Source organism: Coloeus monedula, assembly GCF_965178545.1.
Source record: "Coloeus monedula genome assembly, chromosome: 3".
In the NCBI taxonomy this organism is placed as follows: Eukaryota; Metazoa; Chordata; class Aves; order Passeriformes; family Corvidae; genus Coloeus; species Coloeus monedula.
This window is the reverse complement of record NC_138783.1, coordinates 40716323-40732534: the sequence shown is the minus strand read 5'-3', so window position 1 is coordinate 40732534 and position 16212 is coordinate 40716323. Positions and strand designations below refer to the sequence as shown.

General features: G+C 35.4%; 1 protein-coding gene across 2 annotated transcripts in view; it reads right to left on the bottom strand.

Annotated features, from left to right (window-relative positions):
* The window catches only part of CNTN5 (contactin 5), a gene marked incomplete at both ends in the record, with an annotated part of 320395 nt that overhangs the window by 102914 nt on the left and 201269 nt on the right, over window positions 1-16212 (bottom strand). For both annotated transcript variants that reach the window (XM_082279212.1, XM_082279213.1), the window contains one exon: window positions 14624-14774. In XM_082279212.1, the coding sequence (XP_082135338.1) occupies window positions 14624-14774 (151 nt within the window). The remainder of the gene's footprint in view (window positions 1-14623; window positions 14775-16212) is intronic.

Genomic DNA, 16212 nt, shown 5'->3' with positions numbered 1-16212 from the left:
TTCTCCTCTGATTAAATAATTTTGAAATCTTAGTTTAGCTTGGATTTATAATATGGGGTAATTAGAAACGTTGATTTTATTTTTTTTAACTTATGTTTTCTTTATAAATATGAGATGGACATAAAATGAAGTGACCAGGAAAGTGCTGAGAAAAAAAAAGTTGAGAAAATGTTCCTATCCCAGATGAGAAAATACAAACAGGCAATGAAAAAATCATCTTTAGAGCAAACACGGTTCCCAAAGCACAGCAAATGGGAACTAGCTGTTACTGCTATGGTTCCCATCTTCTTTTGAGAGCTTTTTCTGGCACTTACTGGTGGCTTGCAGTTGGTGAGGGTTGTCTTCCAGACTTTTGCTTCTATCAGCTAACAATAGGCTTCTCTTGGTCGTTTTCTGCTTAGGGACAGCCTGTGCTTTCTGTCTTCAGCTGACTGCTGTTAAGAACTGACCTGAGCACCTCTTTGGGTGGTGCTTGAGGGGCAGCAATGTACCTGTCAGGCTGGAGTGCCACTGCCACAGCCCCAGTTGTTAGTGCAGCAGTGCATGTGGACTGCGGGACATCAGAGAGGATGGAGAGGTGATTGATAGGGTGTTCTCAGAGATCCTGAAGAAACAAAAGCCCAGGCTATGTGAAACAAGAAATGAGGGTCAGCTAGAAACTGCACTCAAAGGAACAGTAGATGGAAACTCACAAGATGGGGAAGACTCAAAACGTGTGATTTCAGGCAACAGCAGTCTTCCTTAGACCTTGGCCGGTAGGCCACTTGCAGCTGTAGATCTGTAACTTCAGGACAGGCAGAGTGGCCTGGGAGTAGCTAAGGAGGAGGAATACTCATCAGAGAAGGCATCAAGGCCAGCTGATCCTGGACCAAGCATTTGTGTAACAGGCCCTGCTTCATGTGGGTGTGGGGAATAATAGGTTACACTCTGTTTCAAAAGTCTGTACTCAGTGCTATAAAATTCAGCTGGTGGCTGGTTACTAGCTGGCATTCCTTACAGTCTTATAGAGCAACTGCTGCTGTTTACTGGTTCTATAAATGGCCTGTACAATGGCAAGGACTGCATGGAGTAGGTTCACAAATGATACCAAATCGAGAGGGTGATTGTTATTCAGATGGACTTCAGCAGGTGGAAAAATGGACTGAGACAAACCTTGGTATTTTTATAAAGTTCAAAATCTTTAAAGAAGAGCTCTGTGCATGACCAGCTAAAAGCAGGTCTGCAGAGAAGGACCTAGGATCTTGGTTGACACCAAGCTGAACATGAGTCAGCAATGAGCCCTTGCAGTAAAAAAGTCAACCACCAACCACTTTCTGCATTAGTAAAAGGCAGCTGGCAGGTTCCGAGAGGCAATCATTCCCCTCTCTCTGGCACTTTTTCTCTTGGGATTATATCTGAGACACTGATTATATTGACATACCAGAGTGAGTCCAGAAGAGATACACAAAGGTGTTCATGGGGTGAAAGCACATGACAAATGAGTAGAGGCTTGGAAAATGTTGAAGTTTTTTTCTTCAGCCTGGAGAAAAGAAGGTTAAGGATAGATTTCTTTTGTTTTGTTTTGTTTTGTTTTTTTTTTTTTTTTTTTAAATTTCTTCTGTGTATATCCATCTATTGGAGAGTATGGGGAAGAGTGGAAGACACAGCTGGACTTGAAGATACAGAAAATAAGAGGTAGCAGACACAAATTAGAATACAAGACAACATATAAAGAAGTGAACATACTGCAAAGGTGTCCAAATACTGGAATAAGTTGACAAGACAGGCTGTAGAATCTCCATTCATGGAGACACTCAAGACTGGCCTGGACAAACTCCTGAGGAAACATGATGCAGTCAGTCATGTTTTGAATGGAATATTGGACTAGATGGCTTCTAGAAACCTTATCCAATCTCAGTTATTCTTTAACAGTAATGCTTTTCAGGAGCAGTGCAATGGAACAGAACAATACAAAAGAAAAGAAAGAAAAGGAAAATAAACATTAATTGAAAAAGATTGTATTATCTTACTTTTTTTTTTTTAGCTCCAAAACATTTTGCTTTGAACTGATGCCTGCAAATGGTTTGGACTTTGGGTTGTTAGTAAAGGATATCAGAATCCATTCACAGCCAAGATGTACCAGAGTAAGAGAAAGGAAGCCTTAAAAAAAAATGCTGACAATGAAAGAGTAAATAGTAAAAGTGTTTCAAAACTGTGAAGTAATATATCAGAAAAATAGAAGTTGTCGATGAGTCCAGGAAATTTGTGGGTATTGTGCTGGTTTTGACTGGAGTAGAGATAATTTTCTTTGCAGTGGTTAGTATGGGGCTATGTTTTTGACTTGCTTTCCCTGTTAAACTGTCTTTACCTCAATCCATCAGTTTTCTGGCTTTTACTCTTCTGATTCTCTCCCTGATCCTGCTGGTGGGGGAGTGAGTGAGTTGTTGGGTGGGGCTTGGCTGCTGGCTGGGGTTAAACCACAACAATGTTCATTTCTGTAGATAGGAGTGATAAAGAATTATCAAAATAGACTGAGATTATTATCAAAATAGCCTGAGATTATTTGTAGACTCATTTGGGCTTTTTTTAGTCTGAAATCTATTTTTGCAATTTTTGGTGTGGGGAGAGCTGCCTTTTGATTTTTGGTAGAGAAAAAGAAAGACTGATTAATTTTTGGATAATGATAACTTTGCAGTCAAGCTACAAAAAAACTTTTCAGTGCTAAATTAAACTCAGAAAATTTTTGAGGATGAAAGACAAAAGCATATGAAATTGCAAAAATACAAGGGTAAAAATATAAGATTAATAAACAGTCATAAAACAGTCAAGAGTCTGAGAGATTCCCTTGAATACAGATAGAGTCAGTAATGCATAGATCTGAGAACATTGAAAGAGATCACTTCTACAAAAATAACAAAAAAACCAGAGTCATGAAAGATCCTTCAGTTCAATGGTTTGAGAGCTTTTTAAGGCTGGAAAGTTTAGGAAAGCTACATAAACATTTAGCAGAATCAGAATGTGCCTGTTCTGATGCCAACATAACTGTACTTCTATCACACCATATCACCTTTTTACATTGTTGTAATACCGTATCATCCACTTTTCATGCTATGGAATGAGGGGATTTAGTGCAATGTGACCTTAAGTCACACACATAAAGATAACAAACTTTTCTCGTTCATCTTCTTGAGTTTTTATCTAGAAACTCTATATTTTTAATCTTTTGAATATGTTTCAATTATTTGAGCATGGTTAATTTAATGACATTTTGGTAAAGTTTAGATGATACATTTCCCACCTCTAGGCTGATTACATCTGCTGTGAACATAGGCAGAGAGATAATAGTTAATGAACATAATACAAAAATCATGTTAGTGACTGTACAGAGATGACAGGCTACTGCAGCAGGAGAAAAAAAAGCCTACTAGTATATTAGGTCCAGTGAAGTCCTACAGATATTAATGTTGGTGCTAATTTTACTAAATATTTTTTAATAATCAGATTAAAATGGCAAATTAATTAACTTAGAATCTCTTACTTGTTAAATTTGAAAACCAGAAATTGGAGAAATAATTTTTTTAAAAGGATTTAACAAGAGGAAAGTGGAAGGGAAGGGCAAGGTTGAGGAATGCTCATTAAAAGTCTTCACAAATATTAAATGCCTCAATTGCCTGCCCTTGTTAGAACATTTTTTCTTTTTCAAAGCTAGTATTCTAAAAAGAAGCCTCAGTATATTTTTAATCTTCCTGGGTGCATTACATTTATGATTCTTTTCCCTTTGACTTTCATTTATTTGCTCTATGGACAGTAGCTGTATACAGCCATTGAAAAGAAAAATGAGAAATACAGGAATCTCAGATATATATGTAGAAAATCTACTTACATGGATGTCACTAGTATCAGAGTAATGTGATTTTCACTGATACTGGTAATATGCCATGTTAAAATTCATGTTATACACAACTGGATCTTATTAGAGATAGTGTCTTTCCTAGTTGTAAATGAATTTACAATTTACAAGCAGTGATAGATCACTCATGTTGTTGTTTTTTATGAATATTGTCAAATTCTTGCCTTCTGACTATGACTTACTAGGGAGAAACTTTACATTTAAAATTCTTTTAAGTTAATCCCTTGCCCAAATGAGAGCATGTGACTGATACTGTTAAACACAAGGAATGTAATCCTTGATCAGTAATAGTGTGATACTGTTTTGTGATACTGATTTTCATGTTACCTAAAGAAAGGAATACTTTGGCTTTCCCTATAGATAAAATGGCATAAAATTTTCATGATGAACTATGGTGTCTATTTTTCACAGTGAAGCAAATCTGAACCTTGACAACAGCAATGAATGAGGTTCTACAGTAATTGAAAATGTGCAAAATGCAAACATGAGAGATATCCCTTGTTCTGACCTAAAGTATCTTTTTGCTGGATAAGATGCAGTTTCGTTGCTATATATTGCTTAGAAATACACCACTGAGACTGCTGATTGGATAGTAAATTTATGGTCATTTATGGATTGAAGTGTGTTCATAAAGTTAGGCAGAGGCCTGAAGATCATTGATCTTGGGACAGTCATTATCTTCTATCATGATCATGCGGATTAATTGTGGCATTTTTTTCTAGGCTAATGTAATTCATTTTTTTTACTAAGGCCATTAGAAAGCTAGTTTCCACCATATTTTTTTTATCTTCTAAATAATTAATCACTTGTTTAACGTAATTGCACACAATTTAATTTTCTGCAAAACATATCTAACTTTTTAAAAATATGCATAGACTTCTTCTCTGGGACCAATTAGCACACAAATACTGAGAGTCCGTTGATTTTTTGAGAATGACAGACTGGAGAATGTCAGAACATAATGTAAAAGAAGATGCCAAAGGCATCACAAAATTCCTCCTAAAGTTTGAAATTTAATTATAAATTTCATAATATAGCTACAAAGATCACTAAATCTTGATACGATAGACTATAATCTGTTGAAAAGCCACCTTAATTATTTTAGATTTATAAAAGATAAAGAAGAATATTCCCTGTAAAGGAGATTTTCTAGTGCAAAATGAATTCTGACAGCCCATGTGTAGATCTTTGTAGCCTCCACACAGATCATGGGTGCTGACTAGTAAAGTTAACAAAATAGTAAGCATCACTTAAAATGTAGTATAGTTCTTTAATGTGATATAAATGAAAATAAATAATCAAAGTGCATGATCATATTCTAGAGTCTGACAAAATTTTTCAATCCAGAACATCTGGATTCAGACCAGAAATTTCCCACAATGCCCTGGGAACTTTCACATTCTGCTTCTTTCTAACTTAAAAATGGACTTGGGGCCTACAGACCTTAAACAGCTTATTGCTCTGTGGTGACTTGTCACTGAGCCACAGAAATTATTATTAACCTTGTGACTAATTCAGTGATAATGCCCAGAGATTCTGGCTGAGGTAAGACTCCCGTGTGCTGTACCACTTAAACAGCGATTATTTCTCCATCAGGAAAATAAATAGGCATATTCCCACCATATACTGAAGTCAGCTGTCACAGAATTGCTTCCATCCATTCAATAATGTTAGCATTTAAAACACAGTGGCAGCATGCAGACAGTCTAGACGAGCTGGCTTTTGGCATGCTCAAACTCTTAAAATGCTTAGGGACTACTTGGGGCAGCCACTTGAGGAAGGCAAAGATCCAGCCAGGGACTAACTGCTGAATAGCACAACTGATTGCACCCCAGTGAAATCCCAGTTGGGATTACAAGGCAGCTTTGAATTTACTTGTGTGGCTAAATCATTTGCCCTAACTGGTGCAGAGCATGTGTAGGCAGAAAAAGGAGAGACTGGGTGTGTGTGCTGTCCTGGACACCCTGCTGTGAGCACCTGTCCCAGTCCATGGCTAGTCACTCCAGTCCTTTCTGGGCTGCTCTGGCACAGGCATGACTGCATCTGTGTGACCTGCTGACAAGGGTAATGATCCAGCCAAAAAAAAATCAAATCCAAACAACAAAGCTAAGGTGAAATAAAGGGGCTATTTTTCATCTGAATTGGACTCCTGAATCTCTTCACTGTAAAGCAAGAGACCTGAGATGAGGGATGGAAATTTCAGGAGATTGTCAGCAAAACTACACCTAACTGTGCACAGAGATATGGAAAAGTAAGTCGTTTGCCTAAAGTCCACAAAGCACATAACATTTAATATTTCTGGATACTGGACTGTTTCCTTAATCATGTTCTCTGTAAGAAAACATGAGTGAAGATTGAGAGTTGTTTAGGTGTGTGGCCAAATCATTGTGTTGTAAAAACTCATGTAATATGCTCAATTAGTAAAACAATGCTGCTTTGGAACAAAGATTCCTTTTTGTCAAGGGATGATCTTGCCATTTTTTTTACTCTTTAGTCAAGGTTATCATTGTTTCCCTTTTCTACTTTATAACCAGCTTTCTAATTCCCATTATGAGCCTGCCACAGCTAAATTAGGCCATGATTTATGCAAAAATTGAAAAGAAGTGACTTGCAGAACTCTCTCAGGAAGATAAGAGTTTCTGCCATGAAGCTTCTCTTTCTTAATGTCCTGGGTATTTTCTTTCTTCACTACTTTTTGATCATTAAATTTCCCCTCGGGAATCTGTGGATCAGTTGGCAGCATGAATTTAAGTGTTTAAATTCCCAAGATTTTTAGATTAAGTTTCTTTTAAGGGAAAGTGATGCTGAAAGTCATAGTCTGAAGAGCCTTAAGCAAAGAAAAACCTTTAAGCCACTGATGACTTGTCATATTCTACCTGTGTGGTGCACAAACAGGCAGCCATTTATAACAACAACAGAGAAATGAATCACAGTTAAAATCAAAATTCATGAACTGTTTGCTCAAATGATAATTCGTTGTGTCAACAGATATTCAAGGCATAGACAGCAGAACAAATATCTTCTGTTGTTAACAATTTAAAATGGTTGAGCTTTTTAGGTTTTTCTTTTAATTAGGGCTATGGAATATACATGGGATACTTACTGTTCACTAACAGAGGAAAAAAAAATGGAAATGCAATTTTATGGAAATACCAAAAATCTGAAGAGGTCCAAAACACCCACATGTGCCTGATGGATATAAAAGTGTAATTGTATAAGACTTGCCAAAGCAGCTGGCTGGCAGCAGGCGTTATTGTAGGGAACTGTGTAGCTATTTTCACACAAATAAATCCTGCTTGAGTTGAGAATTGGTCAGATATGGTGGAACACTTCTTCAAACATCAATCCAATCTGTGAAAAAGGGAATGTATTTCTAAAATGGAGAGTTCAATGCACTATTACCTAAACATGTACTTCTGATTTGAATCAAGACTTATTTCCCTAAAAAGAGTCTGCGAGTGCCTACACAGCTGTATATGAACTATTAAGGACAAGTAATAACACATTTTGTCCTGAATACCATTCCTGGAAAGAAAGACAGTTCAGAGAAGTTGTGTAGGATCTTGTAGATAACAATTTACTTGGATACAAAAAAATAAATTATTTGGTATTCTGTGGGAAATGTTATTCGTTAAACTAATTAAAATTTACAAATAGCTATTTTCTTTGGATATTTAACTGAGGGCACACAGTAAAATCTTCAAACTGCTTAACAAATTGCCCCTGTAGCTGGAATAACTCTAAAGATATTTCTTTACTATGAGGAAATAAAGGGTGTTCTTTCCTCTCTGAAAAGTGGAATGGTAGTAGGCTGAGCTACTCTGCTGTCTGTGTGGCTGATTGCACAAATGAAAGAAAGCTTGTGCCAAGAATGAGTTCAATTCAGGACCAAGAGACAAACAGAAAAATATGATTCAGAATAATTTTCCATCCATTTTACATATATACTTTCTTTTGCCTTCACAGTGCATAGTTTTCAGTTTAAACAAATGATACAAACCACACTTAGATGGAACTGAAATTCTTTTGGAAAACTATCACCATGATTATGAAGAAAGCATATAATATATATCTATGCTACATGTTCATATTCAAAAGTGTAACACAACATGTACAAACCAAAGCACTTTATAAAAGTGAATACAAATTTTGCCTGCAAACTCAATCTTTTTCTTGCTGCTGCTCTGAAACACCCTTCTTTTCGCTTCTTTTCATTCTTTGATTTTTTTTTCCACAGTAATTAAGCTTAAAAGCTATTAAAATAGGAACTCACAATGGAAACATTGACAGGTCCTTAAATATAGTAGAGTGAAGAAAAAAACTGTAATAAGAACCTGTCAAAACTGAAAATAAAGGAGTTTGAGGAACCAGAAGGCTATAAAAACATGTCTATTTCTAAGTTTTTGAATGATATTTTTAGATTTGAGTGCTCTACATGTTTCCAATAATTACATAGCAAAGAGGAACAGATGAAATGTCTAGGCATACAAGACAACTACTTCTGTAGTTCAAAGATTTCAGTATTAAGTTGAAGGTAGGTAAAAAGCAATAGCATCAGATTTCCCTGTGTCTCTGTCTAATATTTGTATTTGGAATTTAGTGTCCCTGTAAAAGATCTCTTTCTTCCCTTTATTTTGTCTGACTTCAGTTACAGCTGCTGAATATTGGGAAAACATAACTGCAAGAAAGCAAAGTAAAGCACACTTAGTTCAAGGCAAAACTTCAGCAGCCTCAATTCACACCCTCATGTATTGTTACATGCAGCTTGGACATTTTGTCCCCTCCAGTGGCTTTATTCTAAATTTAGTACCTATAGATGATGATTCTCACCTAATGAACACCGTTTAGTGTTCTGTTCTTCACAGGTCAATGTATGGCTTGCAATTTTGTAGCCATGTATCTACAATATACAAAATTTCCTCATAAATAATTCTCCACGTTTTTAATGTCTGATAGCTTCACAAATATCCATGTCTCCCTATTTTCATTATCCACTCATTTTATTTTTAATACAAAAGGGATAACTGTCAGAGCACTTACTATTGATATCTAGTACTTTGTTGTTCCATGTACAGACTCTACAGACTTCTCTACAGCTGTGAATCAGTCACAACGACCTCAGGGGAGACACACAGTAAATGAAGAATTTGGCAAGCAGAAAGTAACTTTGCAACATGGCAATACACACTGGGCAGGTTTTGTATGGGGAAGTGACATCTCCATTTTAAGAGTTTTGGTGGCCAGGCAGGTTTGGCACAGATCTGAATGGAGAATTTCATGTGTCGTGAAAGAAGCGTCGATAATAATGAATCATATGGCCATATTTATTACAGATCAGAGCCTCCTAGCTGTTAAGGGCACTGATTAACTGATGCATACACTCTGAAGGGATGAAGTTAGCAGACGTAGTTAGATGCTTCTCAGTGGTGCCCTGTGACAGGACCAGAAACAATGGTCACAAACTGAAACACATGCTATTCCATGAAAACATCAATTCCATTTAAATATTACAGGGTTTTTTTTTAGTTAGTTTGTTTTTTTTTTGGTTTGGTGGTTTGTTTTGTTTTGTTTTGTTTTGGTTTGCTTTGGTTTTACTGATGGGGCAGTAGGAACAAATTTCTCAGATAGGCTGCAGTGTTTCCCTCCTTGGAGTTACTCAAAACCTGACTAGACATGACCTTGATCAACCTGTTCTAGCTGACATGGCTCTGATCCTGGGAGTGGAGCAGGTGCTATCCAGAGCTCCATGCCACTCACTGCTGCTCTGTAATTCTTTGATATCATCCAGAAAAAAAGAAAAAATTTTACCCACTTTCAATCAATAAAATTACCATTGTGACCATGTATTGCAAGAATAGGGATGTTGAACTTTGTGTCCTGGCCAAACACAGCCTATTACTTTCAAAATATCTAAAATTCCCTCTTCTGCCTAACCTACCAAAAGTTTTCTCATCTTATATCCAGAGCTCCTTCAAACAGAAGTGGAACACAGGACAATAATTGCTCCATAGGAAAAGTGGCCGATTTGAAGTGGTGGGTGGAGATTTGCTACCAGTTATTTTCCCCACAGAAATGCTTAGTGTATTTAAGTCTTCAGCAAAAGTTAATCTGGGACCCAGGTGGATCAATATGAGCAATTACACAGTGGCCACAGGGAGACTGGCACTGCTCTGCTTTTGGTGATCTATGGTGAATCTGACCTTCAGGGACTGATAATGTTTTTCTGCACAGCTTGTTCTGTGAGGTGAAGGAGAAAGCTTAGACAGTACCACTGTGCCATATAGAAAGTAAGAAGTCAATAAACACACAACTATGTCACCAATGAATACATAGGTATTAGGTCATCACTTTATTTTGATTTTTAAAAAAATATTAAATATTAATCTGCACACTAATTAAGATATGAAACAAAAAATGATTTAAATAGCATTATAATTTGAGACGCTTCAAACGGAAAAGAACAAAAGCAAAATAAAGCAGCATAAAATTGGGACTATAAAAGTTCTGGTCCCTCGGTTGCCTATTGGTTGGTTAAGCTGTGCTTTCTTCCTCAGTTACACATTTTTTGGTTAAGCTGTGCTTTTTAAATTATTATTATTTTTATTACTTGTTGGTCTTAATAAAGAAGAAAAAAAGTGACTAAAGAGAGCATTTTCCCTGCTAGAGTGTTTTCAAATTATTTTATTTTAACTATAATTAATGGATATGTAATGGAAATAATGACCTAGAGTAAAAATGTAATATAAGTTTAAAGAAGAGAATATTTTAGTGTTAGGAGAAAGCATAAAAACAGATGAAAAAGGGCTCATAAGGCTTTTAAATACTTTTGACTCATCAGGTGTATCTGTTTAAACAACTGTAGTCACCACTACAAGGCAATCTAGACAAGAAAGGTAGGTAACTTTAGGAGAGTGAGGAAAAAGGTATTACAGCTCATGGAGTAATGGCTCACAAAAATTTATGCAGTTGTAAATCATTATAAAATATCTGATGCCTGAACACAGGAACTGAAAAAAAATTAAAAAATGTTTTTCCTAAATTTAATAATTGAATTTGTTAGTAGAACTCATGATTTATATTGATGCAATTCACAGCAGATTCCAGTCTATTCCAGTGTGCATTATAACATTTACTACATCTACAAAACATCACTTTTGTTGCTTTCTTTTAGTTTGATATGTAAATTAAATAATGTTTAATTATGAACAGGCTTCTGACTGGCTTTGTGGTCTGAATGGGCTGGGTCTTGGTCTTGTTTAAAAGCTGATGCTAAAGTAGTAAGTGATGGTTTGATTACACTTTAGTAAGTATCTGATTGAAATATTTCAGAAACTTCACAAAAATATTTTTCGATCACTGAACTCTTGCCTGAGAGCCTAATTCTTCCTGTATAGGCTCTGAAGTAGTTCCAACCAAACTGCTTAATAAAAATCACAGCAAGAACTTTTTTTTCAGACTTTGATCCCAATATAATCCTCTTTCCTATAAAACCAAAACTACTTATGAACTAAAAGATTCCAAAGTTCTTTACAAATTCTTATGGATGAAAATACTGTTCAAATCAATAACCAGAGTATACATTATCATAGCCTTCCATAAATGAGACACAATCATCTACCAGCCTATGAGAGAACAGAGTATAGAGAAAAGTGGTTAGTAAAGATAGCTACCAATTTGAATTATTGCGGGGTGACTAATGAAATGATGCAACTTAAATATGTTTCTCTATCTACACTACTGACATTGGTGTTGCACTCACCTGTATTCTAATTCCAAAATAGAATTATAACAATTTCCTTCTTTTAACTACTTGGTGAAAATGCTGATGAAATTATCTTTGATTGAATGTATTAATGACTCACTGAGATAATGATATATGAAAGACACTTGAATTCCTTTCTAATGGTGATCATTAAATATCTTGTATCAGTAAGCTTCACAGACTATGCCTTGATCTTTGGAAGTTCTAGTCTTCTGCATAGAAGATCTCCAATATCATATATTTTATTTCGTTTCTTTTGCATCGGTTCTTAATCTTTGTCTCTGGTTAATAAAATGAATTGTAAACCCTTTGGAATCCTTATTAAATAACTATCTTTCTATAGGAGTAATTTCATCAGATTTAATATATTTTGAGATTGTAAGACTTGGAGCCATGCTTTTTTGTCTGTAAATAACTGTGAATATCCTACTTTTTTTTTTGGACCTATTTCATAGACTTGCCACTCATTTGGAACTCAATTTAAAAACCTGTTACAATATGCAGATGCTTTCCAAGAGAAATCAAATTACCTGGCTGCTCAAAATGATTTCTGGGGATCAAGCCTATCATCCCTAGACTGTGAATATGAAGGTCTTGAATTGGGTTATTTGTTGAAAGGTAAAAGAGACCGAGAAATGAAGCTAATGAAGGCTTTCCACAGTTATGTTGCCAAGTGTGTGGCTTTCCGGTGAAACATTTGAGGCTTTCAGACTGCATTAAATTCCAGGAGCTTGAGTTGAGGTCTGACTGCAGTGAGAACTGTACCCAGGCATGAGTCCCACAGGAGCAATCAGCCTTCTCTCCAGTTACCTATGGAAACATTGCCAGAGGTATTTCTGTCAACCAGCTTTTGGTTGTATAAAAGACACCTAAGGGGGCAGCACAGTTTGGAAGACACGAAATAGATAATACCAGACCCACTGGTCAAGGGAAATTTCTTCTTTGCTGTAGAGGGGAAGGTCTCTTTTTTATTGATGTTGCTGAAAGGATCGAGTTCCTTTTCTGGGCTGGAAGACTTTGCAAAACTTGATACAAGCACTTTAGAAGAGAAAAAATACTCTGGCAGGAAACAAGAAAATATATTCTGCTGTTCTATCCTTCCCCTTCCTTATTACTTAACCAGAATGTTGTTTTGTTTTTGTTTTTGTTTTTGTTTTTGTTTTTGTTTTTGTTTTTGTTTTTGTTTTTCTGGGACTTTTATCAACAGACTATGAAGAAATCCCATTTTAAAAGTATATTGATATGTTTACAGTGTCAGCTTATTCCTTCTTAAAATGTTTAACAGAGTTCCTTGCAAAAGTTGCTTTGCAGAGTGTCCAAAACATGGAAACACAAATACTGTCTTTATTGATTTACACTTCTTTTCACAAATCACAGTAGGCTTCCTCACCTTCTCTTCAAACAGACTCTATTATTGTTGTTTAAAGCGTACTGTATAGAGACAGGACTGAATTCCCTTGAAACTGATATTCCTCTCACAGCTACCCCTCTATAAACAGTAGATGCAGGGTAACTACTCTGGATGACACAAAATAATCCCTGAACAGCTGACTAAAAATGAAGTTGAATGCAACCCTCTTCTTTCAAATATCTGAAATAATTCAACCAGCTCTTCATTTTCCATGTTTCATCACTTCCCATTCCAGGGTCTGTCAAAACAAGCAAGTATCAAAAGCTTCAAATACCAAATATGTAACTCCAGATCTATTTTCGTAAGATTTTTACTTCAGAGTTAGGCTGTGTTTGGACAGACATGAAGTAATTACCAAAATTCTTTACTGATCTTGGATTAAAATGTGATTTACACATGGTGATCAGAGAAACCATAGTGAGTTTTGTGGAGATGAGAGGAAAAGGTCATGTAGTGAAAAGTAACCATGTAGGTAGAGCATAGAGACATCAGTGTCACAATATTTGATATTTTCAGCTTCTTTGTAATATCAATCTATCATATTGTCAGTATGTACTGCACAACTCCCGTTAGTAAAATGTTGTACATAATGCTGTTTTGTTCTCTCCTCCTCAAAAAGAAATTCAATATGGTACAAGAAGTTACCCATTTTTCCTTCTCAGAACAAAACAAATGTCATGAGGTGAAAATACAGCACACTTGAACAAAATAGGTTTTGCAGCTAATGAGAACAGATGCACTCTACTGCTTCTATCAGTATTGCAAAAATTGAACAAAAGGGGGGCTTGCTTTTATCTTTCTGATTAATACTACACAAGTCATTTTAAATGGCTCATTCACATACCACATTACCAGAAAGAGGAAAAGATTGCTCTTTGTACTTAAAGACCATGTGCAGAGTGGCAAAACTATTCTAGTCTACAGATAAGCAATCTTGTAAAGTGCAATTACTTCTGGCATTTAACCTGCAGTGCTCAAACTACTTTTACCATACAAAGCTGGACAGAACTTATTTAATCAAACATATTCTATTAAACAGATGTGCTGCTGAGTACAGAAATAACCAGTATAATTAAATCCTACAATGGAATTTTATTTTCCTTCTCTGAATCATTTTAAAGCTGTTCTTACACAGACTTCCATTGTGATCAAGATGTAAATCTGACTTATTAAAATAATTTCAAATGAGTAAGTCCATTTGATATTTTATGTGGTCCTGAATACTTTGGACTCTAGGCTTTTGATACTCTCATACACTTTTGTAGTACCTCTACAAAGTAATTGAAATATTTTTGAAATTAATATCAGAAAATAAAGTCAAACCACCACAAAATAATAACACCTTTTTATCTCTCTACATCTTTGAACAATGTTAAGTTTTTTCATTTCAATATTGTGGAAACAATCAAGTCACTACTGTCAAACAAATCAGCTTGACAAAGTAATTATGCTATGCCCAGGCTAACCTTCAGCATGCTGTTGTCACTTGCTGCATTTTCATATCATATCATAGAATCCAACATGCAAACACAATATTTAGTTTACCGAACAGACTTCTGACCTCTTATTCTCCCTTAACACTTTGTCTCCTTTCTTCCAAGTGATAGTTGGCTTTGGAGAGGCTTGTGGCTTGCACTCAATGACAACTTCTTGGCCCTTGGTAACAATTATTGTTTTCTTCATTTGATTGAGGGGGAAAGTGGGAGGTGAAGCTGTTAAAAAGAAGTACGTTAGCTCTACAGAGAAAAATCAGAGCCTCCTGTTTCATTACATTCTAATAGAAGATTAGGAAAATGGGTTTGGCTTAGAATCCCCATTTTTCTCTTTGAAATTATTATGTCAAAGTTCAAATTTTAGAAAATATTTGAAATCAGCAGCCAGGTTTATATGGTAGGTTTATAACTTAATCCAGCTACAGATTCATGAGAAATCGTTCACATCAGCAGATTCGAGTAAGATTGCTTTTGAAATCAAACAACTTTAGAAATTAAATAATACAAATGTTTTAGCTACACTTTTACCATTTCTTTTTTTATCAAAAACTTGTTAGAGGTAAATCGTTTAAAATGAAATGAAGTTTTAATTCTAAAACTGTCCAAAATGCACTCTCTAGGGTCAATGCTTACAAAAAAATATTTCTGTTAGAGAAGTTTTATTGCTTTTACTTCTTATATTTTTCTGAATACTGGGAATTTCAATATGAGAACTTCTTAACAGAAGATATTTAACCATGTCTTTCTCTTAGTATTTCACTTTTCAGGAAGTCCCATTGTTTAAAAACTAAAGCTAAGGTTATGCATTACAAAATGACACTAATTACTGTAATTTCACACCAAGAAAGGACAGTTGTTTTCAAGTAACCTCATTTGACTGTGCTTTTCTTGAACTACTTTTGCAAAGCCAAAGCCCCCTATCTCAGCTACACTTACAGGGACACAATACACTTCATTGCCTCAAATATGTAGGAATTTCCTACCATTATTTTAGTTAATTCTCACACCAGAGATATTTATGTGGACAATTTATTCTGTTCTTTTCCCTTTAGTAAGGCAGCAAATTAAACACAACTGCTTCTTTAATACAATATTATGGTTAAAATTTAACAGGGGTACAATCTTACAAGTGAGAAAATGAAAAGCTAATTTTACTGCAGCAATATACAGTGTCTACTTCTGATATTAAAGAATATCAAAGAAAGTGTGCAACTACCTGACATAGTAAGTATAGTTATTTTATAACAGATACAAAAAACACAGCAAAAGAACGCTGTAGCCAATAGGGATCTCTTTGCTGACTGAATTACAAGTTACCAAATAAAAGTGATGGAAAGGGAACAATCCCTGACCTTGGCTGTTAACTCTATCACTATAAAGAAATATTTTTAAGATTTATCAGTGAAATTCTAAAGTTGGTTGGCTAGGAAATAGCTGATATGTACTAGACATGTTATTTGCCAAAAGATCCAAACTTTGCTGAAATATAGTATATTATATCTGTAATTACAGCTTTCTTACTCATTTGACTGGGAGTTTACAGGAATGATTCTCAGGTGCAGGTCTAATCTCTGATATGGCCATTAAATGACTTTGGTGGACATCTGTCTTCCAGCTACATCATACACTGATAAAGATGATACGAGTCTTACAAGTC